This window comes from Muntiacus reevesi, chromosome 17 (assembly GCF_963930625.1).
Source record: "Muntiacus reevesi chromosome 17, mMunRee1.1, whole genome shotgun sequence".
Taxonomy (NCBI): Eukaryota; Metazoa; Chordata; class Mammalia; order Artiodactyla; family Cervidae; genus Muntiacus; species Muntiacus reevesi.
This window is the reverse complement of record NC_089265.1, coordinates 56,184,757-56,211,420: the sequence shown is the minus strand read 5'-3', so window position 1 is coordinate 56,211,420 and position 26,664 is coordinate 56,184,757. Positions and strand designations below refer to the sequence as shown.

The 26,664-nt window shown below is 45.3% G+C and overlaps 2 protein-coding genes and 1 long non-coding RNA gene across 3 annotated transcripts in view; 1 reads left to right on the top strand and 2 right to left on the bottom strand.

The window, feature by feature from the left end:
* Nucleotides 1–26,664, bottom strand: part of LOC136148478 (uncharacterized) — a 64,807-nt gene that overhangs the window by 7,286 nt on the left and 30,857 nt on the right. The gene's annotated exons all lie outside the window — the stretch shown is intronic.
* LOC136148576 (olfactory receptor 13C7-like) lies at nucleotides 10,592–11,551 on the bottom strand. Its single transcript, XM_065908194.1, has one exon. It carries the CDS (start codon nucleotides 11,549–11,551, stop codon nucleotides 10,592–10,594), a length of 960 nt encoding a protein of 319 aa, XP_065764266.1.
* On the top strand, nucleotides 23,284–24,240 carry LOC136148569 (olfactory receptor 13C7-like). The gene has a single exon (XM_065908186.1). It carries the CDS (start codon nucleotides 23,284–23,286, stop codon nucleotides 24,238–24,240), a length of 957 nt encoding a protein of 318 aa, XP_065764258.1.

Sequence of the window (26,664 nt, the reverse complement as noted above, 5' to 3'; positions counted from 1 at the left end):
TGTATACCTATGGCTGATTCATGTTGATGTACGGCAGAAACCAACACAACATTGTAAAGCAGTTATTCTCCAGTTAAAAATAAATAAATAAATAAAAATCTTTGTCAAAAAAGTGAACCAGGTTCACTTCATGCTTTTCTCCCTTGGTGTCCAGGGCTGGTTCATCCCTGAAGCCACAGCTCTTGGCAGGCTTATTTGCTTCATGGTATCCTCATAGAAACATCTTTCGACCTTCACCTTTCCTCCTGTAATAGACAACCAGGCCCCAGGCCATCCTCTCATCTGTCCCTTCACCTTATCCTGTCTTCCCCTCTCCATTCATCAGCCAACATGACTCACTCAGACATGACTCTGAAACCACACAGCCTTTCAGAATGATGCCCTGGCTCCAAAAGAGACAGCAGTTCCAGGAAGAGGGTACTGGTGGGTCACTTTGAAAGGGCAGGCTGGACAGGAAGGCCACCTGGGGAACGTAAGGAGGGTGAGGCTGGACTTGGGCAGCTGTGTTGTGGAGTATGGTTGCATTCTAAGGTGTTAATCATCCCCCCTGGCTGCAGTGCCATCCTGACCAGTTTGAACTGATGCTCCTGGAAACCAGGCAGCATTTAACAGCCACCATCTCAGCCTCTGGAGAGCCCCAGATCCCTGATTGATTTCTCATTCCATTGCCACTGAAGTCAGGCTAATGCCTCTTCCCTGACTCCGAAGACCTCAGCCTTAGAAAAGGGAATTCCAAACATCTAGTCTCACTGAATTTTTCTTTGTACATCCAAGCTATATCCAATAATCCAACAGGATTATTAAGCAATATTCCTGTCCACCAATGAAGATCTCATTACCTTTTTAGGAAGCCCAGTCTAGCTTTATAAATCTTGTATCATCTGAAAATTTTGTTTCTTGGGTCAAATCTCTTAATATCTTCCTAGTTCTAGTTCTGCTCTCTGGGGACACATATAGCATGTCACCCCTTTATGCCCCATAATAGCTCATCAGAGATCTAAAGATAAAGATGATTCTCTTAATTCTCCTCTTTTCCTGGGTCACACCCTGCGCCAGGCAAATCCAAATGTCTATGATAGAATCCAGGCATCAGGTCTTGTTAAAGCTCCCCAGATGGCTTCAATGTTCAGCCAAAGTTGAGAACACTATCCTAACTTTGTATCCCAGGTATTCCATTCTGCCGTTAGGACTTTTTAAAAACAAACAGACACCAACAAACAAGCAAATCAAAGTCTTTAGAGACTTCCATGATTTCTTCTTAGACATGTGCTTGATCAAAAGACTTTCCTGGAATAAGCAATATCTAGTGACAGGTTTTGAGGGCAAGCCATCTTCACCTTCCTTGGGCTGTTCTGAGGCCCTATTACCAGTCATATTATACCCTCTGCCCCTAAATGCAAAGGTCAGAATGACTTAAATGACATAAATGACTGACTGCTTGTCTCCCCTGACCTCTTCCCCACACAGGTGGGATCTGCAGGAACTCTGTCAGGGGCCCCGTACCTCCGAGGTCAGAGTCCCTCTCTGACCCAGGGGTTAGATGTTATGAATCCCCTTGAACAGCTCCTCTTCCACTGGAGGAAGGAAGACATGTGGCTTATTCATGAGTGGAATCACGGTTCTAACCTCCTCCTTCCTGTCATAAGAATAAAACTGAGGAATGTTTCCCTTTGGCATCACTTAAGCCCGATAAATTTGATTTGGAAGTAATTCATGTTTGGAAAGATTTTCCAAAATATTTTCTTCCAGTTCAGTTCAGTTCAGTTCAGTCGCTCAGTCATGTCTGAGTCTTTGTGACCTCGTGGACTGCAACACGCCAGGCCTCCCTGCCCATTACTCAATCTCATGTCCATTGAGTTGGTGATGCCATCCAACCATCTCATCCTCTGTTGTCCCCTTCTCCTCCCGACTTCAATCTTTCCCAGCATCAGGGTCTTTTCAAATGAGTCAGTTTTTCGCATCAGGTGGCCAAAGTATTGAAGTTTCAGCTTCAACATCAGTCCTTCCAATGAATATTCAGGACTGATTTCCTTTAGGATGTACTGGTTGGATCTCCTTGCAGTCCAAGGGACTTACAGGAGTCTTCTCCAACACCACAGTTCAAAAGCATCAATTCTTCGGCGCTCAGCTTTCTTTATAGTCCAACTCTCAAATCCATACATGACTCCCGGAAAAACCATAGCTTTGACTAGACGGACCTTTGTTGGCAAAGTAATGTCTCTGATTTTTAATATGCTGTCTAGGTTGGTCATAACTTTTCTTCTAAGGAGTAAACGTCTTTTAAATAGATGAACAAAAATAGTAGTAGAAACAGCTATGGGGTGGAAGCTACCTGCTTATTCAGGGCTTCCTAAAACATACCATACTGGCCATCCTTCAATTCTGGCTTTCATTATTCTGACAGACAACTGTAGACCCAGGTGTGGCAGGGTCCTAAGGGTCTGACTAGACCAACCTCCTCATCCCGCTCTCAAAGAATGCAGGTCTATTACTCCTTTGATTATGGTGCTCTGGCCTCAGCTGGCATACTTGAGTGAAGCAGGCTATCTGCTTGCTGAGGTTTATTTCATTTTAAAGTAGTTCCCATAGACAGACAATTCTGCCTCCCTACAAATTCCATCTTCCTCTACCTTTTGCAGCCTTCAAACAAAGTTGGTTCTTTTCCCATGCCCTCCAAATATCTAGAAATAAGTTGGTTTTGGCAATAAGATGGTAGAGAATCAACCTTGTTACTCTTACAGCATCCAAAAAAATGTCAAATAGTTTTAGAGGAATTGTCCACAGTTTCTGTGTAATTGTGAGATATCTTTCTGGATATTACGTCCCACCAGGATGGATTGTGCTGCATCCAGCACTGGCCATAGTACTGAAATCATCTTTCCCCCCCATTTTGAGACCTATTCCACTGAACAATCAAACCTATTCTTAGGGCTTCCCTAGCGGCTCAGTGGTAAAGAATCCGCCTGCCAATGCAGGACACACAGGTTGATCTGGGACGATCCCACATGCCACAAAGCAACTAATCTCATGCTCCACAGCTATGGAGCCTGTGATCTAGGGCTTGGGAGCCACAGGTGCTGAGCCTACTACACGCTGCAGTTACTTAAGCCCGCTCTCCCTAGAGCCCATGCTCCGCAACAAGAGAGGCCACAACAAGAAGTCTGTGCACTGTGCCTAGAGAGTAGCCCCTACTTGCTGCAACTAGAGAAAAGCCCACGCAGCAACAAAGATCCAGCACAGAAAAAAAAATACATAAAATATTTTTTAAAGGTACAAGGAGAAAAAAAATCCCTAAAGTTTTTTTAAAAACAAATCTGTTCTTAGAAATGAGCTTGTGCTAATGAGAATCTCTGAGTCCTTTTATCAAAACCTTCACATAGCTTTATCAGAAACGTGGAGTGAAAGAGTGATCTCTCTCCTAAGGGCTGGGGACAGACCAGTTGTCAGAAATAGCCACACTGGATCTAAGGCACCCAGTGCAGGAAGAGTGGGGATGTGTCAGACCCTGCAGTTGGTGAAGGTCCAGGCCTCCCCACTCCTCCTGCTTTGGTGCTCCAGGAACAATCTCCAAAGAACTGGCCATTGCCTATAGAAAGGAAATTGAGTCTCAGTTTCCTTTTGGGGACCAGTTTAGTCCTGAAGGCAGGAGGAGAAGGGGACGACAGAGGATGAAATGGTTGGATGGCATCACCGACTCAATGGACATGAATTTGAGCGAGCTCTGGGAGTTGGGGAAGGACAGGAAAGCCTGGGGTGCTGCAGTCCATGGGGCGGCAAAGAGTCTGACATGACTGAGCCACTGAACTGAACTTTCCAGTTTATCCCAGGACAAGGTTTCTGAGGACTTTAAACTCCCAACCACTCCACTGCCACCTTGTCTCTTTTGGATCTGAGAATTAAAGGACTCATTTCAAATGCAAATGTGTGCCCCAGGGGGACGATTACATAATCCAGATAACATTATTTCACTAACTGTGTCCAGGCTTATTTGTCAGGGAGCAGTTGCTGGAAGAAAGTGAAAGTGAAGTGGCTTAGTCGTGTCCGACTCTTTGAGACCCCATGGACAGTAGCCTGCACCAGGCTCCTGCATCCATGGGATTTTCCAGGCAAGACTACTGGAGTGGGTTGCCATTTCCTTCTCCAGGGGATCTTCCCCACCCAGGGATCGAACCTGGGTCTCCTGCATTGGAGGCAGACGCTTTACTGTCTGTAAAGACCCGGGTTTGATCCCTGGGTTGGGAAGATCCCCTGGAGAAGGAAATGACATTTCCATCCTGGAAAATCCCATGGATGCAGGAGCCTGGTGCAAGCTACTGTCCATGGGGTCTCAAAGAGTCGGACACGACCGAGCCACTTCACTTCACTTTTAGTCCCAAAAGTCATTTACAGTTTGGAAAGTGAATTGTACTCAGTTTAGAAACTTTGTATTCTTCGGGGATAAAACCCCAAAGATCCAGTTATACTGAAGGCCCTGGAGAAGGTTTTTTTGCTTGCTGCCTCCCTCCCTCCTTTTCATGTCCTCTTCTCCTTTCTTTGGTCAACATATTCCTATAAAGACATCAGCCTTAGCCTGGAGCCTGATGGCAAATCATCCTGCAGCTCACTCAGCCCCCAGGTCCTTTTCCCTCAATGGCAGAGGCAATTCTGTCACCCTTAGCCTGGACTTGCAGCAGTTTTGGAAGGAGAGTTAGAGATCGGTTTTAGAATGATTACTCATCCCCAGAGTGGTTAGACTCCATGAAGCATCATGCTGTGTGCTTTCTGGATCCTTCAGCTTCTTATCCTGTGTGCATCCTCAATTCCTCATCTGAGTCACTGACAGCTGTACAACACAGGCCAGGCATGGATACAGAACCCTGAGGCTCCATGAGAGACCATCACTTTGGACATTGTTGTTCAAAGTGGAGTGGGATGCAGCCACATGTAGAGTAACACACTGGCTCAGTCTTCAGGGCATTCACCCTCTGATTGAGAAAAGTCAGTTAAAAGTTATTTGTGGCTCTTCTTGAGCTGGAATGTCATCTTTTTCCCTCAGACATTGGAGCTCCTGATTCTTGGGTCTTCAGATTCTCATTGAATCATACCTTGGTTTTTCTGGTGCTCTAGCATGCAAGTGGCAGACCATGGGACTTCTCAGTCTCGATATCTTTTATCAGTACAGTACTTCTATCCAAAAGTAGCAAAATATATGTCTTTTTTCAGGTGTAACTGGAACTTTCTCCAGGATAGATCATATCTTAGGTCACAAAACAAGTCTTAACACACTTAACAATGAAGTTATGCCAAGTATCTTTTCTGATCACAATCAAATGAAACTAAAATCAATAGCAGAAGTAAAATTGCAAAATTTAAATGTGTGGAAATTAACACACTTGTAAGCAATCATTGGGTCAAAAAAGAAATTAAAAAAAGGAAATTAGAAAATATCTCAAGACAAACAAAAATAAAACACAATATGCCAAAACTTATAGCGTGCAGCAAAAACAGTACCAAGAGATATGGGAAAATACTGGTTGTATTGGGCAACAGCTGGTCTCCAATGACACTGGAACCAAGTATTTCAGTTAACTCAAGAATAGCATAAGGAACTTGAATGCTTTTTCCAGCACATACTTCTAAAACTTCGTGATATAAGTGATAAATTTAGACAAAGTCGTACAAGAGGAGACCTTATTGGGTGGGAAAGACGAAAGGAAAATACGGATGAACCCATGACTGTGATGTGAACTGTGCAGGTTCTTCATTGAATGTGGAGCCCAGGTACCGGAATCACTTTCATCACTATGGAGTAGAGCCAAAGAAAAGATACATCTGGGATTGCGGGTGCAAACAAACTGACTACAAATCCATAATGAAGGATGGAGTATGACAGCTGGCCTTTTTATAACAATGTTTATGCAAGTGGAAGGTGGCTGGCGTTAGCTGGGTGAGAGCAAACGGTGACGACAATGGCCTCTCAGCAGAGACATCTTATTCTGAGAGCTAAAACCAATGTGCTCATGATAGTAGCCTTATTGTAATCTTTGACAGATCAGAGCTGGATTAAAATGCTCTCAGATTACTTAGCCAAGGGATGTATAAATGTACTTTTTTTTAAAGGGCAATTTATTGAATTGTAGATTTGCCTCGGGTAGTATTATTTTTTTCCTCAGATTTTTTCCATGTCAATTTGTCATGAGTTTACTCCCATAAAGGGGAAAAAAAAAGATCAACACAGATTTTATTTTAGCAGGATAATATCAGTAGTATGGTTATTTTAACAAAATCAACTCTTCCAATCAAGGAACACATTATATCTTCCCATCTGTTTAATGTCATCTTTAATTTCTTTCAACAATGTCTTATAGTTTTCTGAATACAGGTCTTTTACCTCCTTAGGCAAGCCTATTCCTAGGTATTTTATTCCTTTTGATGTGATTATAAGTGGACTGTTTCCTTAATTTTTCTTTCTGATAGTTCATTGTTAGTGTGTAGAAAAGCAACAGATTTCTGTATAGTAATTTTGTATCATGCAACTTTATTGGATTCATTGATAAGCTCTAGTAGCTTTTTGGTAGTGTCTCTATGATTTTTTATGTATAATATCATGTCATCTGCAAACAGTGACAGCTGTATTCTTCCCTTCCAATTTGGATTTCTTTTATTTCTTCTTCTTGTCTGGTTGCCATGACTAGGTTTTCCAAAACTGTGTTGAATAAAAATGACAAGAGTGAGAACCCTTGTCTTGTTCCTGATAACAGAGGAAATGTTTTGAATTGAATCTACAGATTTAAAACAATCCTTTAAAAAGATGCACATGGCATTCTTCACAGATCAAAAATAAATAATTTTAAAATTTTTGTTGAAGCACAAAAGACCCTGAAGAGCCAAAACAATCTTGTGAAAGAACAGAATTGGAAGTATCACATTCCTTGACTCAGTCTATACTACAAAGCTACAGTAATCAAAATAGTATGGTACTGGAACAAAAACAGACACATAGATGAATGGAACAGATTAGAGAGCCTAGAAATAAACCCATGCACATTTGGTCAATCTATGATAAAGGGGGCAAGAATATACAATGGAGAAAAGATAGTTTCCTTAATAGTGGTGCTGGGAAAACTGGACAGCTACATATAAAAGAATGAAATTAGAACATTTTCTCACACTATACACAAAAATAGATTCAAAATGGATTGAAAACCTAAATGTAATACTGAAACCATAAAGTCTTAGAAGAAAACACAAGCAGAACAACCTCTGACATAAATCATAGCAATACATTCATGAGGCAAGTATATTTTGCTAGAGGCAGAACTAAAAGGCCCTGGTGCTTTTGGTTGTATAGTCTGGGATAGGACTTCCTCTACTGGAACAAAGAAGAGCATGTGAATCAATCTGGACAATGATGGCCTCTGTGGTCTGAGAGACACCAAACCTATCTCACGTCTACTCTTCTGAACAGCCACCTGCCAATTTGAGAGGGGGGGATAGAAGTAGCTGTTGTAGTAATTTACTTGGGGATGATTAACGGACCTCCCATTCTCTTCTCCTCTTCCTTGTAATACTTAGAATCTCCTCCTCATAATATTCAGGGTCCTCTAAGTTAATTCTCAAGGGAACACTGAACCAGCATTAACTGCAACCAAAGAGATCAGCCCGAGTCTCCCCATTGGGGGCCAGGATTGGTTATGAGCAGTTGGTTCTTAATAACTCTCATCCTGACCTAGTTTTACTCTTTTGGTTATAAGAAACCAAGATCCACTCAGGCTATCTCAGGGAAAGTTCTACGGTTGTGGCGGTTCTAAGTAAAGATACACTTTGGGGGCAATTTTGGAATCTTATATAAATCAAAGAACAAGATTCTTAACAGGGAAAAGTGAAAGGGTTGAGAAATGGAGAATGTTCTTTTTAAAAATTTTATGTATTTATTTTTGGCTGCACTGAGACTTCGCTGCTTTTCACAGGCTTTCTCTAGCAGAGAAGAGCACGGGCTACTCTTCATTATGGTCCAGAGGCTTCTCATCGTGGTAGCTTCTCCTGTTGCAGCAAACAGGATCTAGGTCACGTGAGCTTCAGTAGATGTGGCTTGCGGGCTTAGCAGTTGCGTCTTGGAGGCTCTAGAATGTGGAGTCTGTAGTTGTGGTGCACAGGATTAGTTGCTCCATGGCATGTGGAATCTCCCCAGACCAAGAATCAAACCCATGTCCCCTGCATTGGCAGGCAGATTCTTATCCATTGCGCCACCGGGGAAGTTCAAGAATGTTCTTGACAGCAAGCAGCTCCAGGAAACCCAGAAATAGAATTCATGGGTTCACCTTTTGAATCTCCTCTGCTAATGAGACAGACGCTTTCTATATAATTTTTTTCTTTTTTCTTATTTCTAATGGGCTTCACATGCTGACTCATAGCTTTTGCTTCCCACCCCACCAGCATAATATCAACCCTACCTCATGGGCTCTTTGGTGGGTCCTTTCTGATTTGGGTCTCATTAAACTGATTTTGTCTCCCTGTTTCTCAATTTCAAGTTCCTCAAAGATCACACTAACTAGCCCAGTCCACCCTTTTGCTTCAGTCGGATACGTGAATGCATGCATGCTAAGTCACTTCAGCCATGTCTGACTCTTTGTGACCCTGTGGACTGCAGCCTGCCAGGCTCCTCTGTCCATGGGATTCTCCAGGCAAGAATATTGGAGTGGATTGCCATGCCCTCCTCCAGGGGATCTTCCTGACCCAGGGATTGAACCCACTTCTCTTATGTCTCCTGCATTGGCAGGCAGGTTCTTTACCACCAGCACCACCTGGGAAGCCCTCAGTCAGATGTATTACCCTCAAATCTATAGATTTCCTCATCTGGGGTCACAGTTGTTCCAGTCCAGTGAACTATAGTTACAGGAAAACCGCAAATGTCACTGGGTTGAAGCTGGAATAGATCCCTTTGGAAGCAACGTGGACAGAGGAAGCGCTATGGCACCTTTATGATGTGACATGAGTTCGACTCTATCGATCCATCCACAATTAGCAAACGCTACAGTACCTCGCTTAGCAGTCTTTCAGTCCCACTATGATTTCAGCCACAGCTGTGTGGACAGTTTGTGCAAGTTAGACTCACCTTGAGCTAATGGTATCCCACTTCAAACACCACCTATCTTTCTGCTTCTCTGCCCCAGACCTTCTCAATGCTATGGAAGTCCCCTGTACATAGCCCAAAGAACAGGGGCTACAACTGTGGGAGGCAGGATTCTAAGATGTCCCCAAGATTTTTTTCCCCCTGGTGTACACACTCTGCATAATCCCCAGGACTGTAAAAATGATGATATAATTGGCCTTAACATAGAGATTATCCAGGTGGGCCTGACCTAACCATGAATCCTGTAAAGGCAGAGAGTTTTTCTCTGGCTAGTAGCAGAAAGGAAAGTCAAAGATTCAAAGCACTAAAAGAATTTGATGCACCATTACTGACATGAAAATGGAGGGGCCATGCAAAAAGGAAATGGGGAATTCAATCCTGTGGCTGCACAAAATTGAATTCTGCAACATAAATATACTTGAAAGTGGATTTTTCCTCCGAGGCTCCAGATGAAAACTTAATGCAGCTGACACTTTGATTTTAGCCATTTGACACCCTGAGAAAAGAACCAAGTCATGTCATGCTGGATTTCTGAACTGTGAACTAATAAATGAGCAAGGATTTAAGCTGCTATATTGTGGTGATTTGCTACACAGCAAGAGAAAACTGATACAAGGAAAACAAACAGGACAAAAAAATGATAGTTTCATCATTAAAAAAATCAAGGGCCTTTAGTTACTCCTCAAGGGCTACAGGTAATATTCTGAGCCATATCTTTTGAGCTGCTTTATAGACACTAAAACCCCTACAAGGTGGAAGAAGTTAACTCAGTGACCAGACTGTAGCCATGACATAAGCTGCCACAACTCCAAGAACTGACCTTAAAGAGATAAGAACAAATGGACCCTGGAGCTGAAGACTAACTGTACTTAAAACAATGAAGGTGATGCTGATCAGACCACCCCATTATCAATCTCAAGGCAATTGTGAAGAGCTGACAGCGCTGTTTTTGCATGTAGCTCCTTTCCCCACCTGTAAAAGTTCTTGCCCACTGATGGTCAGTTGGGGGAGTGGGGTGGAAACTGACCTTTGACAGGAGTCTGCCCTCCCCACCCCAGCTGCCAGACTTCAAAATAAAGCAAACTGTCCTTTCTGCCCAACTTGCCTCTTTATTGGCTTGTGAGTGGCAAGCAGCCAGACCTCACTTTTGGTTAACAGTTCTACACAGGAAAAAACAAAATACTTGAAAGTCTCAGTGCCACTAAAATTTCCGTTTGTCTCTTTTGACTATATTTGTAACTTTTTAATGGATATTTACCAAATTCTGGTATCAGAGGATTTCAGACTTAGGCAGCAAAATACAGCTGTGATGTGACACCGTAAGGTTCTGGGTGAAGCCGAGAAGGTAACCAGCAGCACCAGAAATGAAAAGGCTCTTTCCACTGACAACCTAAGGACGTCCCTGGGTTACCATTTCCCCATGAAGACAATGAGGACTTTGGGGGTCTTGCAATCTGGCAGCCTGGGAATCTGTGATGGTCACTCAGTTAGGTGTTTCTGAGTCACGAGGTTCCCCAAAGCAGCCTTCACGTCCTTGTTCCTCAGGCTGTAGATGATGGGGTTGAGCATGGGGGTCACCACCCCGTAGAAGAGGGAGGTGAGCTTGTCTGCCAAGTCCTCTTTGTCTGCCCCCAGGGGGTCCTTGGATTTGGGCTTCCCATACATGAAGAGGATGGTCCCGTAGAAGATGAACACAACTGTGAGGTGGGCAGAGCAGGTGGAGAAGGCCTTTCTCCTCCCCTCTCCTGAGGGGATCCTCAGGATGGTAGCAATGATGAACACATAGGAGACAAAAATGAACAGAACTGGGATGCCCAGGAAAATCACATTGGCCACGACCATACTGATCACATTGATGGAGATGTCAGCACAGGCCAACTTCAGGACAGCCAGGATCTCACAGGTGAAGTGGTTGATGACGTTGTCCCCACAGAATGGCAGTCTCACAGCCTGGGATGTCTGAACTAAAGAGTTGGTGATACCAGCTGCCCAGGAGCCAACAGCCATGGGCCCGCAGGCAACCTTGCTCATGACTACAGAGTACCTCAGGGGGTTGCAGATGGCCACATAGCGATCAAACGCCATCATGCCCAGAAGCACACACTCGGTGGCCCCCATGGCAAAGGAGAGGAACATCTGCCCAAAACAGGCTGAGAAAGAGATGGTTTTCCTGGGGGTCAGGAAGCTGTCAAGGATGAGGGGCACTGAGGAGGTGGTGTAGCAGATGTCCAGGAAGGAGAGGTTCCCCAGGAAGAAGTACATGGGCGTGTGCAGGCGGGAGTCAAGGACGGTCACCAGGATGAGGACCCCGTTGCCCAGCAGGATTACCAGGTACGTGAGCAGGATGAGAACAAAGAGTGTTTTCTCCAGCTTTGGGTGGGCTGAGAGGCCCAGGAGAATGAACCCCACCAGCGGGGAGGTCTGGTTGGACCTGTCCATAGTGCCTCTGCTCCGTCACCTGCAGGAACTCTCTGCCGTCAACCTCAGCACTCTCTGACTCCAAAAGTGCCTGGGCATAAGGGCAAAAATCTCTGCCCTGTTGAGCTCTGACAATCTGGTCATGTCTAAGGGGCTCTAGAAAAATTATGATAGAGATCAGTATTTTACTTCTGTTTTCAGTAAGAATGAAGAATTAATTTGGATTAACTCATCTGCAGATGAAAAATTTTAAAAATTGGGCAAATGATTTAAAACTTTTGTGTAAAGCACTTGGCAAGACAGATAAGACGACAAGGAATCACAGTGTCAGGATTCACGGGGAAGAAAGGAATTCGGAGAAGTAAATCTGGCTTTTGAGGCTATGTGTCAGCTGGGGCATCTGCACCTTCTGGAGGTGGCCTCTGAGAGACCAAGAAGCGTTACTCACAGCCTCCTGGAGGTAGAAACAGGTCTGAAGTGCAAGGCCCACTGGGAAGGGCCCTAACTAAGCCTCCTCCCTTTGGAAAGAAACCAAAGGGCAACACCATAGGAATAAGAGTTAATCAGAAAGAAACATGTGTTTACAGGTGCTGCAGCTCAGCTTCAAATCTTCTCGAGCTCTGAAATTGGACTGAGGTGGTCCCCAATTTTTGATGCTCCCAAATACCTAACAGAAGCAAACACAGATATACCGTGAAGGAAGGCAACATCATCACTACCTCTAAATCAGGTCCACAAATAATTCTGCAAATACATTGCCTGGCACACATTGAAAAAGAGTAAGTCACACAGGAGACAAGACAACAGCTGAAAACTGACAGGAAAAAGCAGAAAACCAAGCCTCCTTTCTTAGTGGAAGATGAGGGACCACAGCTGCTCTGCCCTGGCGTCGCCTATTCAGAGAATTAACCCAGACACAGTGCCGAGGCCTTCACCTCTTGTTGATCCTTTGGGACACCCGGGGCGCAAGGGACCCTTTCGTGCACTGTGGCCAAGCTGAAGGAGCTTGGCCTTCTGACGGACTGTCCCTTCTTTTCTTCGTTCTCCACCTGCCTCACCAGAGGCACCGGCTTCTCCCTGAGACTGTTTCCACCGTTCTGAGTCCTGCTCTGTCAGCCCTTCTTTCTGGGAAGCCTGAATCTCCCCTCAGACTTCTAAGAGCTCCCCAAACTGGGATTTATTCTGGACCAGTAAAAAAAAAAAAAGCTAGGTAACACTGAGGATGTTGGGCATTTGCCTCTGTTTGCTCTGTATCTAGAACATTCATGAATTCCCAGATCGCCACCTCTCCAAGTGTTCGCAGTCATCCAGCCCCTGCCTCGACTCCGCGGGGAGCCCTCCTGCCTGGGGAGCTCTGAGACACGTCTCTGGTGGTGGTCAGCACTGTAGCTGTGACCCAGCCCGCACCACAGTAATTCAGTTCAGGCTGACGCATTCACTGAGCATCTGTGCTGAGGCGGGCACTGTGTTAGGGGCTGGGATCACAGCAAAGAAGGGCGCAGCCTACAGCCTCAAGGGGCTCAAAACCTAACAGAGCAAACAGTCACGCACACAGTCACACACACAAGTAATTATGTCATCCTCGACCAGAACGGTGCCTCTCACACCATTGACACCAGGCCTTGGGACTTATTTCGCAATCTGTGGCCTTTCCAATGTGCAAAGCCTCTTGCTGTGTTCCTCGTCGCCCTCTGGCCTGCCTTTGGCTCCCTGAATGATGTGGGGCGCTGTGCTTTCTGGCAAGACTCATTTCGCTTTGAAGTAGTTCCCCTTTGATATTGAGCCGAAATCTGCTTCTTTGCAACATTAATCCCTCTTCCACAGACAGCCCTCCAAATGTCCAGAAATAGCTTGGCTTCGGCATGAAGATAAACAAGAGTCCATCTCTCTTTTTCTCCCAGGGCCTTAAAACAGTCGTATTTCTCATGAGCAGATGCACCATCCAGAAACTGACTACACAGGCTGGTCAGTACTGAGAACGGCCCCCACCTTGAGCATGGCTCACCTGCCCAGAACACAGTACCACCTGGATGTCTGTGCTGAGACAGTAAATCAGTACCAGGCTGGGTTTTCACTCTATGTCAGCCAGCCCTCCAGACTTTTCCCCAAACCTGGATTCTGTGAAGAAAATATTCCTCCACGTCATCATCACTAGATCCAGATTCGTGGCTCATTATTATTGCTGGATGTTGGAGTCTTAACTACAAAAGAAGAAAAAGCCTCCCAGTTTTAATCAAGAAGGGAGAACTGTGTGAGAAAAGGATTATGAGCTGTGGGGTCCCAGGCAACCCTTTCCTCTCTGCACAAAGTGGGGTGAGGCCGGATGACCTTAGAGACTCTTGCAGTTTGATGGGTCTATTTGCCTGTGTGAGAATAACACCTTATCCATGAAGGGCTTCCTACCTCGCCTTCTCAACGCTATTCCATTACAGTCAATTCTGAGAACAGAAATGCCGCTGCACTGAGGAGACATTTGGTGTTAGCAAATCCTGTGCTTACCTTTATCAGAGACATGTGAGCAAGAAGGGTCTGCTTCCTAAGGGCTGGCAAGAGGCCACATATCAGAAAGAGCAATACCCGGTGGGAGGTATCAGAGTGAGGGATCAGAATGTGTTACGGGTGAAGGGTCCAGCCAGTCGTCTGCCCTGTGTCTCAGGGTACAATTTCCAAAGGACTGGCCATCACCCTTAGAAGATAATTTAAATTCCAGTCTGTTCCTTGGGACCATTTTGTCCCTGAAGTCATTTAAAGTTTGAAAAGTGAGTTGACACATTTAGAAACTTTGTATCCTTCTGGGATAACATCCCTAAGATCCAATTATGTTGAAGACATCAGAGGAAGTTTACTGCCTGCTTCCTTTCTCCTTCCCTCCTTCTCTCCCCCTCTCCCTTCCTTCTCTCTTAATATCATAATCCCATTAACAGAACCCAGCAGCCTGCTGGTCAATGACTACATGACTCATGGGAATCTCCAGGCAAGAATACTGGAGTGGGTTGCCATTCCCTTCTCCCCAAGTCTGTGCTTATGCGGTGGTTTATAGGGGTCTGAGTGAAAGACATATTCTCTTCTGAATTTTCAACTTGTGGCATTAGGGTCTTTGAAGTATCACATCGTGATCTTCCTGAATCCTCCCCTGGCATCCATCTCAGTCATTGCCCTTTCAGCATCCTATCATCTGCTCATGTGTTCCCAGACCTTCTGGGAATCCCAGGGATGGATACAGAAAATGGTTATCTTTCTCTATCCAGCAAATGATTATTGAGTGTGTATTGTTACACAGAAGGCAGAAATGTGCCAAGAACCAGGGTCTAGAGACAGGGAAGTGAAAAGAGAGCTACCACACAAAGAAGGAGGCACAGACCAGGGAGAATGTCCACGCTTATGTGATAGCCCAGAGGGAGGCGAGGGCCAGACCTCTGGGAGGAGGTAACCCGAGGTCTGCGGTGTTGGCGCTGGCACCCAACTGTGTACATCTCCTCCCAACTCCCATGCAGTGACTTTGTTGGTAGCTTGAAATGGGCCCTCCCAGGAGCGTTTACACCACAGAAATCAGCAAATGTTCCAGATCAGGGCTTTTCCTGACTTGGGGATGTGGTTGTTAAACACTCATCAGTACACCACTGGAGTCGAGGCATGTCATCTGCCAGACGAAGGGGAGTGGGGAATCGTTCCAGCCAGAAAGGGCTGCATAAATCGAAGCTCAGAAACGAGACGGAGCCCCGGAGTAAGGAGTGACCATCAGGGCGGTGTTTCTAGAGCACAAAGGGGCTGGATGGGGAGGGAGGCAGGGCTGGACCCATGCAGATCTTTTGGGACATCCTGAGGAGCTAGGACTTTCTCCTGTAGCAGATGAGGAGGCAGTTAGGGATTTTAAGTAAGGGTCTGACACGATGAAATCTGCATCTTAGGCTGGTCCTTCCAGTGACAAAGTAGAGGGAACACTGGGGGCAGGTGGGAGGACAAACAAGGTCTAAAGAGGCAGAGAAACTCTTCAGGCTAACAAAGATGAGAATACTGACTGGGGAGTGATTAGGGGGTGAAGATGAGGAGATTCAAGAAATGTTTGGTAGATACAAAATACAGCATTCGATTTTGGTTGGATGTAACAGACAGGAAAGAGGATAGAATCAATGTTTCTAGCTCAGATGATGGGTGGATGATGGTGACATCACCAAGGTAGAGAATATTGATCAAACTGATGGTTTGCGGGGAGAAGATGAATTCATTTTGGAGTATAGAATGTTTGAGGAACTTCCAGAAAGATACGGGGGAAACGACTGAGCTCGAGACTTATCAACTTATCCATCACTTAGGGAGAGTGGCTGGAACCCTGGAGTTGTGGGCGCTGCTCTGCTGTCTGCGGGTACAAGTCTAGCTGTACTGCCATGGGAGATTGTTGGCAGACCCCCGAAGTGCCAGTCATACTATCTACAGTTTCCTTGACCTCTGAGTCACTAGGGACCCATCTGCTCTGTTATGAGAACTTTCCGAGGAAGTGGATTTCTGAGGATAGAAAAGCAACTCCCTGTTGGCAGGAGAGAGAGTGAGGCCACGGAGACCAGTGACCAGAGGAGGTCAGCAGGGGTGTGGACAGTCGAGGGTCGAGATTCATGAGTGAGGGGCAAGCAAGGACTGGAAGAGCGGTGACGCCAGAGCAAAGGAACTATAGGCAGCTGCTCTGACCATGCATAGAAGCACCCTCCTTCCTCTGGGAGACCTTAAAGGGATAACTGGGACCCCAATCCTCGAAGTCTAGATAGACCAGGGCCGTCAGGCAGTAGCGTGCATCAGAATCGCCTAGGGGACCTGTTAAAACACAGATTGGAAACACACAGGTACACACACACACACATACTTGTGGGTGCACAAGCAGGTTGCTGGGACCCAGAGACTGATTAAGCAGGCCCAGGGAAAAGCCCAGAGACTGATTAAGCAGGCCCAGGGAAAAGCCCAGGAATCTGCATTATCAACAAGTTCCCAGGTGGCGCTGATGCTGGCCTCTGCCATCACACTGAGTAGTCCAGGGCTAAACGTCTTACTAATTCAGCATATGGGGGTCTTGGGGTATTGAGATTTGAGGTATTGCTGAAAATGCTTCTCCTCATTACTCCTCATTGTCTAGGGAAGCCTTGGACAGACCAGCCAAGGGGATGTTGGGCTTTAATTGGACAAGAGGGAGCGCTGTGTGTCAGAAATCTCCTTTCTGCAAGTGTGTTTGTGCCTATGTGTGTAAATGAGTTTGCCAAAGAGAAGTGGACTGCAGGAGTAGTCTGAACTCCAGCAAGCCCAGCATCCTCTGGGGAGACATCTCTGTTTACTATGGCATTCTGAGGACAAATGTGGACATGACACCCCCATGAAATTCACAAGGCCTGTAACCAGATCCCTACTGAAGACGTTTGGAGATTCTGTCAGGAGTCAGGAATCACATCACGTTGTCTATGAAGGCGGAGAAGCAGCATATCATTTTGAGATGATCCCAGGGCTGGAACCAGGTGCTCTAAAGGTCAGAGAGACAGAACTTTCCTGAAGAGAAGGGAAGGGGTGGTAGAGGGAGGGGCCAAAGCGCTGGCCCTTCGTGGAGGGAGCCCACTCGCGCGGCAAGAACTCAGTGGAGAAGCGAGTGTGTAATCTCTCGTGTCTGAACACTGGGTCATCTAAACAGTACTTGTCTGATTCACCGCTCTGTCCCAGAAAGCCTCATGCTCTCCTGAGGGGGTTCCTTATGTTGTTTCCAGGCTCTGCACCAGAATGGCCGAGTCTCCACCTCGGCAGACTCTGGGCAGTGACCCCCAGGAGTTGGGGGACAGAGAACTCTGCCATGCAGGGATGAGCAGGGGCCACTCAGACCCTGACTGACAGGCCAGTGCCTGTTTAACCATGGGGCCCAGCGGTGCCTCTGCCCCCACACCCCGTGAACCCCACAACATCCCCTAACCCTTGAGGAAATCCAAGTGTGCAGGGGGGGAGGCTCCTGGTGCTTAGAGGGCAGAGGTTAAAGATGCTAGACATTCTGAATACAAGTTACTACAGCCCAGGAAAGGAGGGTCCTTCCAGCTGTTCACATCCAAGTATCCCTCGTACCTGCCTCATGGGCTTTGGGGAGCACTAGATAAGATTTAGGAAACATCTGTAAGTTAATGGCAACCCTTACTAATAGTAATATCTCACCATTTTCTCAAATACAACAAATCAACCGGCCGTACACATTCTCAATCACGGAAACTGTCTCTTAGTCATATCTCTATTTCTAGTAACTAGCCTGGAGCTGGGCACAAAGGACTAGAGAAACTGTACACGGAAATGTCAGAAACAACCGTGTGGCTGCGTAACCCCCACCAGCCCAGACAGTCTCTCCTTCTAACTCCCTCCAAGTCTCAAGATCTGGGATTTTAACCATTGTTCATTCTTCTCTCTCCTGCATGTCCCACCCCTGATCTATCTCTAACTTCTATAATTTCTTCCTTCTAAATATCTCCCAGGGCCACGTCTCCTCCATCCCTGTTGCTGTCATCCTGGGCTGATTCTGCCTGCCTCTCCCGGGCCCAGCCCCCCCAGACAGCTTTGTGACATTCTCAGACATGTCTCAGTCTCTGGCTAGTCCCCCTCTGCCGGACATTCTCTGAAGGCAAAGACCCACTTTTGGCCATCATGTCCCCCCACCCACCCCTACCTTCTGGTACCTGGCTCAAGGCCTGTTACACATGACATGTTTGTAGTGTAGAGGTTGTTCAGAGTGGAGGGCAGGCTGGTAGGGGAGAGAGAGAGAGAGAGAAAGAGCCTGCACATGTGCACTCTGCCTCACCCAGTGCAGGGGAGGAGACGCCTAGGTGGCCAGGAATCTGTCCAAAATCCCCGGGAATATTCAAAGCACTGAGGCCCAGCTTTTTCTCTTGTAGGCTCTGTCAATGACAGAGTCAATTGTTGGACCAATTGTTGGTTCAATTCTTGAACCAACTGTTGTGATCAAAGCCTGGGAGAACTCCGACTACTTGGCCAGAGAACATTCTAAGCTGAAATTTCCTTGCAGTAAGACAGGAGCTTTGGGTAGACTTCACAACATTGCCTAATTGGGTCTATGAGGCAAAGTCTAAATTCTGAGTCTCTTGTCAAACTTTAAATTGCTTCTGGGACAGGGCCTGGCCCCGAAGCAACCCAGCTTTAAACTCATGAGTCATCATGGGACCCTCTGGAGAGCAGGGTGGAGTACAAGAGAAGAGGGTACTGGGCCCAGGGTTGGGCATGGCTTGCCTACTGGCACTGTGGTGCCGTTTCCTCCAGGCTGGAGGTACCTGGGTGAGCCTCAGCCTTGAGAGTCAGCCCTCGTCTCCTTGCCTGCCCCAGAGGCAGGCAAGGGCACTGTGAGTAGCTGTGGCTGGACTTTGGAGCCTTCTACACCCAGGGTCACTTGGAGACACCAGGGCGTGAGACCACAGTTAAAGGGTATGTGTCCCTGTTAGGAGCACTTGCCCAGCTGTTGCCAGAGCAGCTATGACTCTGTGTGGCCTCCTTGGTTATGGCTTGGTAGCACCCAGATGGGCAGGTGACAGCAGAGACAGGCACTTCTCCTGGCCCCCAGTAAACTGGCAGCCTGCCCACTCCATGGCCTGCCTCCCTGCCAGCAACAGACCCAGCCTTCAAGGGGTCCCATACTGGGTGAGTGCTGGATGACCTTCAGGGCTGGTTCTTCACCAGCTGGGGCTTCCCTGCATTGGCAGGTAAGGAACCTCACCTGCCAATGCAGGAGACTCAGGTTCAGTCCTGGGTCAGGAAAATCCCCTGGAGAAGGAAATGACACCCTGTTGCAGTATTCTTGCCTAGAAAATTCCTTGGACAGAGGCTGTGATCGAAAAGAGTCAGACATGACTGAGCATGCACACTTCACCAGCTGGGAGGAAGGAAAGAAGTCTCGGGCAAAGAGGGCTGAGTGGAGAGGGGGCAGGGAGAAGGACTGGGCTAGGGGGGCAAGACAGCAGTCTCCAAAAGCTCTGAGGGCTGTTACTCTGGCAAGGGAGCGCGTCAGTTTTGCATGTACCCAGGAGGCTGGCTTGGGACCAGGGGAGGAAGGGAGAAAAGGGCACACGTCAAGTCCCTGAACAACGAACAGCTCAGGATTCCCGACAACAACATCGTAGGCCATGAGAGCTGCCATCATTACTCAGAATGTTCAAGCCGAGGCCGAGAAATCACCTCCTGAAGACAGGGCCCCTGTAACAGGTGGGTTAGAGGAGGGGGCTGGATTGATTTAATATCTGAATATTCTGCCAAGCTTCCAATCTGGCACACCACCCCCCTCCCCCCGATAGTAAAGGAGACTTTCTCTAAAAAGGATTCTGCATCCCTTAATTCCTGGTATCCTGAGATAACCTCTTTTGGACACTGTATCATCACCACGTAGAAAAAAACACCTCTTCTTCAGGTCCAAGTGCAATCCACAAATATCTTTCTTGGCCTCAGTTTCTCCACCTTTAAATCAAGAGGTCAGTGATTTCTGAGACTGATGGACATCAGAAGTACACGAGGAGCATTTATTTAAAACAAAAAAATAAACACTGATCTCTAAGACCATCTGTAAAGGCAGGACCCAGGAATATGTCCTTTCTTTCACTGTAATTTCAATTTTTGTGGTTTGCAATTTCTCCCTCCATTCTTTTTTCCTTTTTTTTTATCCTCCAACTGAACTATAGTTGATTTACAATATTGTGTTAGTTTTAGGTATACAGCAAAGTGATTCAGATATATATATCCATATATATATGGATATGAATATATATGTATATATTGCTTTTCAGATTCTTTTCCATTATAGGTTATTATAAAATATTGAATATAGTTCCCTGTGCTATATAGTAAATCCTTTTATATATTTAATATATAGTAGCATGTATCTGTTAATGCCATATTCCTAATTTATCCCTTCCCTGCTTTTCCTCTTTGGTAACCTTAAATTTGTTTTCTATGCCTGTGAGTCTTTTTCCATTTTGTAAATAAGTTCTTCTGTATTATTTGTAGATTTCACATCTAAGTGATATCATATAATATTTTTATTTCCCTAACATATTTCACTTAGTATGATAATCTTTAGGCCCATCCATGTTGCTCTAAATGGCAATACTCATTCTTTCTTTCTTATGGCTAAGGAACATTCCAGTGTGTGTGTGTGTGTAGGAATTTCATATATAATATGTTGAAATTTCAAATATGTATACACACACACACACATGTACACACACCACATCTTCTTTGTCCATTTAACTCTTGAACATTTGGGTTGTTTCCATGTCTTGGCTATTGCAAACAGTGCTGCTATGGACATTGGGGTACATGCATCTTTTTGAATTAGAGTTTTCATCTTTTTCATATTTATGCCCAGGAGTGGGATTGCTGGATCATTTAATAGCTCTATTTTTAGTTTTTTAAGGAACCTCCATACTATTCTCCACAGTGGCTGTACCAATTTATATTCCCATCAACAGTGTAGGAGGATTCCCTCTTTTCTAAACTCTCTCCAGCATGTATTATTTGTAGACTACTCGATCATGGTCAATCTGAAAGGTATGAGGGGCTACCTCATTGTAGTTTTGGTGTGCATTTCTCTAATAATCAGTGATGTTGAGCATCTTCTTCATGTGCCTGTTGGCCATCTGTATGTCTTTTGGGGGGAAATGTCTATTTAGGTTCTATTCATTTTTGATTCAATTTTTAAAAAAATATATTGAGCTGTATGAGCTATTTGTATATTATGGAAATTAAGCCCTTGTTGGTTGCATTGTTTGCAAATATTTTCTTCCAGTTTTAAGGTTGCCTTTTCATTTTTTTTCCTTTTCATTTTGTTTATGATTTCCTTTGTGTGCAAAAGCTTATAAGTTTGATTAGGCCCCATTTATTTATTTTTACTTTTGTTTCTTTTGCCTTGGGAGACTAAACTAAGAAAATATTGCAATGACTTATGTCAGAGACTGTTTTTCCTATGTTCTAGGAGTTTTATGTCATGTCTTATATTCAAGTCTTTAAGCCATTTTGGAATTTACTGTATATATGGTATGAAGGAGTATTTTAATTTCATTGATTTACATGTGACTGTCCAGCTTTCCCAACACCACCTGCTAAAGAGACTGTCTTTTCTCCATCGTATAATCTTATCTCCTTTGACAAAGATTAATTGACTCTAGTTGTGGGGGTTTATCTCTGAGTTCTCTATTCTGTTCCATTGATCCATATGTCTGTTTTTCTGCCAATACCATGCTGTTTTGATTATTGTATCTGTGCCGTGTTGTCTGATGTCTGGGAGGGTAATGCCTCCAGCTTTGTTCTTCCTCATGATTGCTTTGGCAATTCTGGGTCTTTTGTGGTTCTATATAAATTTAAGGGTTATTTATTCTACTTCTGCCATGGGTAATTTGATAGGGATTGCATTAAATCTGTAGAATGCCTTGGTAACATGGCTATTTTAGCAATATTAATTCTTCCAATCCGAGAGCATGGGATACCTTTCTTTTCTTTGCATCATCTTCAATCTCCTTTGTCAATATTTTACAGTTCCTGGCATAGAGGCCTCTCACCTTCTTGGCAAAGTTTATCCCTATGTTTCTTTTTTATGTGATTTTAAACAGGATTTCTTAAGCTTTCTCTTTCTGATATTTCATTTGTAATGTTGAGATGTGCGACAGATTTCTGTATATTAATTTTGTATCCTAGCAATCTATATTTGTAACCAGCACTCAGGCAGCTATTAGACAGCCAGTTCCATGTTTTGTGAACCATGCAGCAGGGTGTGGTGATATATGTGCTCTAATTTCTTTGGCAGTGAAGTTGTCATGATCTACAGTGTGACTCTGGATATTCTGAGAGGCTGAGTAGAGTTACATGTGACAATGCCTGCAGAACATCTAAATGGCACTAGACAGCTTGTGACTCAAGGTCCCACTCAGTGTAGGCTGGGAACGCGAATTCTGAGTGGGCTCTGACTGTCAGGTAAGGTTTTATTCCTCTGGGCCAAGTCCGAGAGCAGCCAAGGTGCAGGCATGGTGTGATTACGGGGGCAACGCACAAGACCTGCTCTGCAGATCAAATTTCCAGAGACTCTGGTGGACACTCCATGTTACAGGCTCCAAAAATTCAATTTCATCAGATTTTTCAAAGAAGGTTAAGATCAAATGAACTAATTCATACTTGTTAAACTCACAAAACATTGACGCATAAAACAGATACTGTATAAGAAATAAAACTGCTCAAGAGATGAGAAACTTCTTGTTTTAAAGCCAGCACATCTCTCCCTATAAGACTACCTGGGAAGTCGAATTACAATAGAACCTTGGTATGTAAAGAGGAACTAGATCTGGAGGAATGGGCCATGTGACCTTAATGGCCAGAATCACCGAGCTGGGACAGCCTGAGGACCCCAACTACACGGCAAAGACAGAGTTATTCAGAAGCCTCTGATTTGTGGGTAAGTTCTGGATATACACAACATATGTATACCTAGGACATTGCTTTAGGAATCATTGACTACACAAAAATGTCCTTCATTTTATTAAGTTTCATGAGATTTTTAGTCTGTTCTTCATGCTTTTGACTGATACACAACCTGGCTTTCAGATTAGTGGTGTTTTAGTTGAATCCCACAGTGTAGGCTTAAAATTAGAGACAAGATACATATTATGATCCCTCTGTATTGACCTAAGCAAGTCATTGGAAATCAAACATGTATTTTCTGTCTTCAGTATTCCTAGAGATAAAAAAGAGAATTTGAAATGGAAGCATCCAACCAATCCACTGTGACAGAGTTTGTCTTGCTGGGCCTCTCAGCCCACCCCAAACTAGAGAAAACATTCTTTGTGCTCATCCTGTCCATGTACCTGGTGATCCTGCTAGGCAATGGGGTCCTCATCCTGGTGACCGTCCTTGACTCCCGCCTGCACACGCCCATGTACTTCTTCCTGGGGAACCTCTCCTTCCTGGACATCTGCTACACAACCTCCTCAGTGCCCCTGGTCCTGGATGGCTTCCTGACCCCCAGGAAAACCATCCCCTTCTCAGCCTGTGCCATACAGATGTTCCTCTCCTTTGGCATGGGAGCCACAGAGTGTGTGCTTCTGGGCATGATGGCGTTTGATCGCTATGTGGCCATCTGCAACCCCCTGAGATACCCCGTGGTCATGAGAAAGGCTGTCTATGTGCCCATGGCATCCAGCTCCTGGCTGGCTGGTGGAGCTAACTCCTTGGTACAGATCTCTCTTGCAGTACAATTACCCTTCTGTGGGGACAACGTCATCAACCACTTCATCTGTGAGATCCTGGCTGTCCTGAAGTTGGCCTGTGCTGACATCTCCATCAATGTGGTCAGTATGGGGGTGGCCAATGTGGTCTTCCTGGGGGTTCCAGTCCTGTTCATCTTTATCTCCTACATCTTCATCCTCACCACCATCCTGAGGATCCCCTCAGCTGAGGGGAGGAAAAAGGCCTTCTCTACCTGCTCTGCCCACCTCACTGTGGTGGTCATCTTCTATGGGACTATTCTTTTCATGTATGGGAAGCCCAAATCCAAGGACCCCCTGGGGGCAGACAAACAGGAACTTGCAGACAAACTCATCTCCCTCTTCTATGGACTTCTGACCCCCATGCTCAACCCCATCATCTACAGCCTCAGGAACAAGGATGTTAAAGCTGCTGTGAAGAACCTCGTGGTTCAGAAACACTCTACTCAGTGATGGTGGGATGTGTCCCATGACATAATCTGCACACTCTGATGACTGCCACTTGAAAATCTCAGTGCAAAGTAATGCCAGGTGAGGGGCAAACTCAGTTTAGAGTCATGCTACCCACAGTGTGGTCCATGGAGCAGCAGTATCAGCAACACCCGGGAGCTTATTGGGCATGTAGAATCTTGGGGCCCATTCCAGACCTACTGAGTTAGAATCTACGTTTTAACAGGATCCCCCAGGTAGTTCATATGCATAGTTACACATTGGGAAGTATAGTTAAGAGTGTACAGTGGGGGACTACCCTAGTAGTCTAGTGGTTAAGGATCCACCTGCCGGAGCAGGGGATATTGATTCAATCCCTGCTCCGGGAACTAGAATCCCACATGTGGCAGAGCAACTCACCACAAGTAGACAGCTCTCATACCACACTGAAAGATCCCACATGACGCAGCAAAGATCTTGCATGCTGCAACTAAGGCCTGACATGGCCAAATAAACAAATATATATATATACAAAGAGTACACAGTGGATGTGCGGTGTTCCTTCACACCGACTCTCACCTACCTCGGGCTGAAGCTCTCATAGCCTCAGCTGCTCGGAGCGTTGACAGTGAGTCCCTCTGCTGGCCTGCCCTTGGTCCAAGAGTCACCTCACCCAAAGTCACATTCCCTTCCCAGAGGCAGCACACATCTACTGATGGGTCAGTGTCAACGCAGAGTCCTGATCCTCCTTGCTTCCGATGGGGGTGACTCTAAAGAGCCATCCCAGCCTGAGAGCTTCCTCATGACGGAGTTCTTCCTCTGCTCAGCCCTGCTTCCTTCCCCACCCCCTACCCCACAGGTGTTGATTCAGCAGCACTCCCCAGGCAGCATCCTGCATGAAAATCTCTGCACCAGAGCCGACTTCCTGGGAGACCCAACCCGGGACGGAGAATAATGGTCAGTCTCGGCACTGACGCATGAACCTCGTGTGGGGTTCTCAGAGCACGTCCTTCTCAAGTGTTTCCTGCAGCCTGTCTCCCAAGGAAAGTAACTCAACAAATTCCTTTTGTTCAGACAAAGAAAAAAGTATCCCCTAAAAACAACAAAAAATTCAGTTTTCTTACTTTTCAGTTCTATAAATGGAACTTCATTTGTGTTTACTGTATGAGTATTTTTACTCCAACTCAGAGAAGTGGCAGGGCTATGTTACACCCTGGGCATGTGAGTGTGATATCAGGTCTATGAGCTTTTATCCGAGGACAATGATGTTTGATGTCTGGAAAATATGTTGGCTCTTAACTACAAACAAAATAAATTAAAACCCCTTAAAAATCTCTGAATAATTGTATACTTACATACCTACAAAAGGGAACATATGTCAACCACAGTAATGGGTAAATTTCTGTATCCACTGCATATTTTAAAACAATTGGTACTTAGGCACTTCTATAGGAACTCCTGAGCTTCCATGATTATTGTTGGGAAGTCATAGAATTACAAATTAAATACGTCACTTGTAAGTCAAATAGTTTTAATAACAGAAGTAGAAAAATTATTTCAGATTTACCACAAGATCATACTTAAAATGAGATGTAGGTACATTTTGACATGATGTGGGGTGATAACTCTAGGAGTGCCTAGGCCTGTGACAGCCTTCAGATGGACTGATAGTTACAGATATATTGGGCTGTAGTGCCTAAAATTTATTTAGCACACAGGTGCTCGATAAGACACACAGACTTCACTCCCCAATTAACTTTCAACTCTCCCTTACCCACCTTCACCTCTTGTGCTCAGAGAGACATGGGGTGTGTGGCTGGTAGACTTCTTTGCGAGGTCCAAGACGGGGACACTTTTTCCTAAGAGATAACCCTAACCATGCCAGCCTATAGCTGTGGGCGCTAAAGATCCCCAAGCAGGGGCTGTAAGGCTCCTTCTTCTCAGGCCTGATGAAGATGATGGAAGCGTGGATGGGGGGGCTGAACCCACACTCTATGATGAGACCTCTGCATTTCCCGTGTACTAACAGGGACTATGATGCCTGCAGGGATGACAAGGATACAGAAAGAACTCGGACTGCAACTTCCTTCATCTTCTTACCAATGAACCATTAGTACTTAGGATCTTTTTATTAGCAAATTATCCTACTTCTCTTTAAAACAAATCTTTTTTTATTTTAATACTACACATTTCTTCTCTTGTTCCCCAAGTGTGCTTACATCTGACTTTCGGTTACATGAATCAGCAGTCAGTTTTTATATTTTCAGAACTGTGCTCACCACTAATCAAGGTCAGGTATTCCCCAAGAACATGGCTCTCACAAGGCTGTGCCTGTGACTCAGCACCCCCTTTTCAGATTTTTTTTTAATTGAAGTATAGTTGATATTCAAGGTTGTGTTAGTTTCTGATATACAGCAAAGTGATCAGTTATACACACACGCAACTAAG

Bases quoted from the DNA above. Each gene is read 5' to 3' on its own strand.
- LOC136148576 (XM_065908194.1), bottom strand. From the start codon at position 11,551: ATGGACAGGTCCAACCAGACCTCCCCGCTGGTGGGGTTCATTCTCCTG.
- LOC136148569 (XM_065908186.1), top strand. From the start codon at position 23,284: ATGGAAGCATCCAACCAATCCACTGTGACAGAGTTTGTCTTGCTGGGC.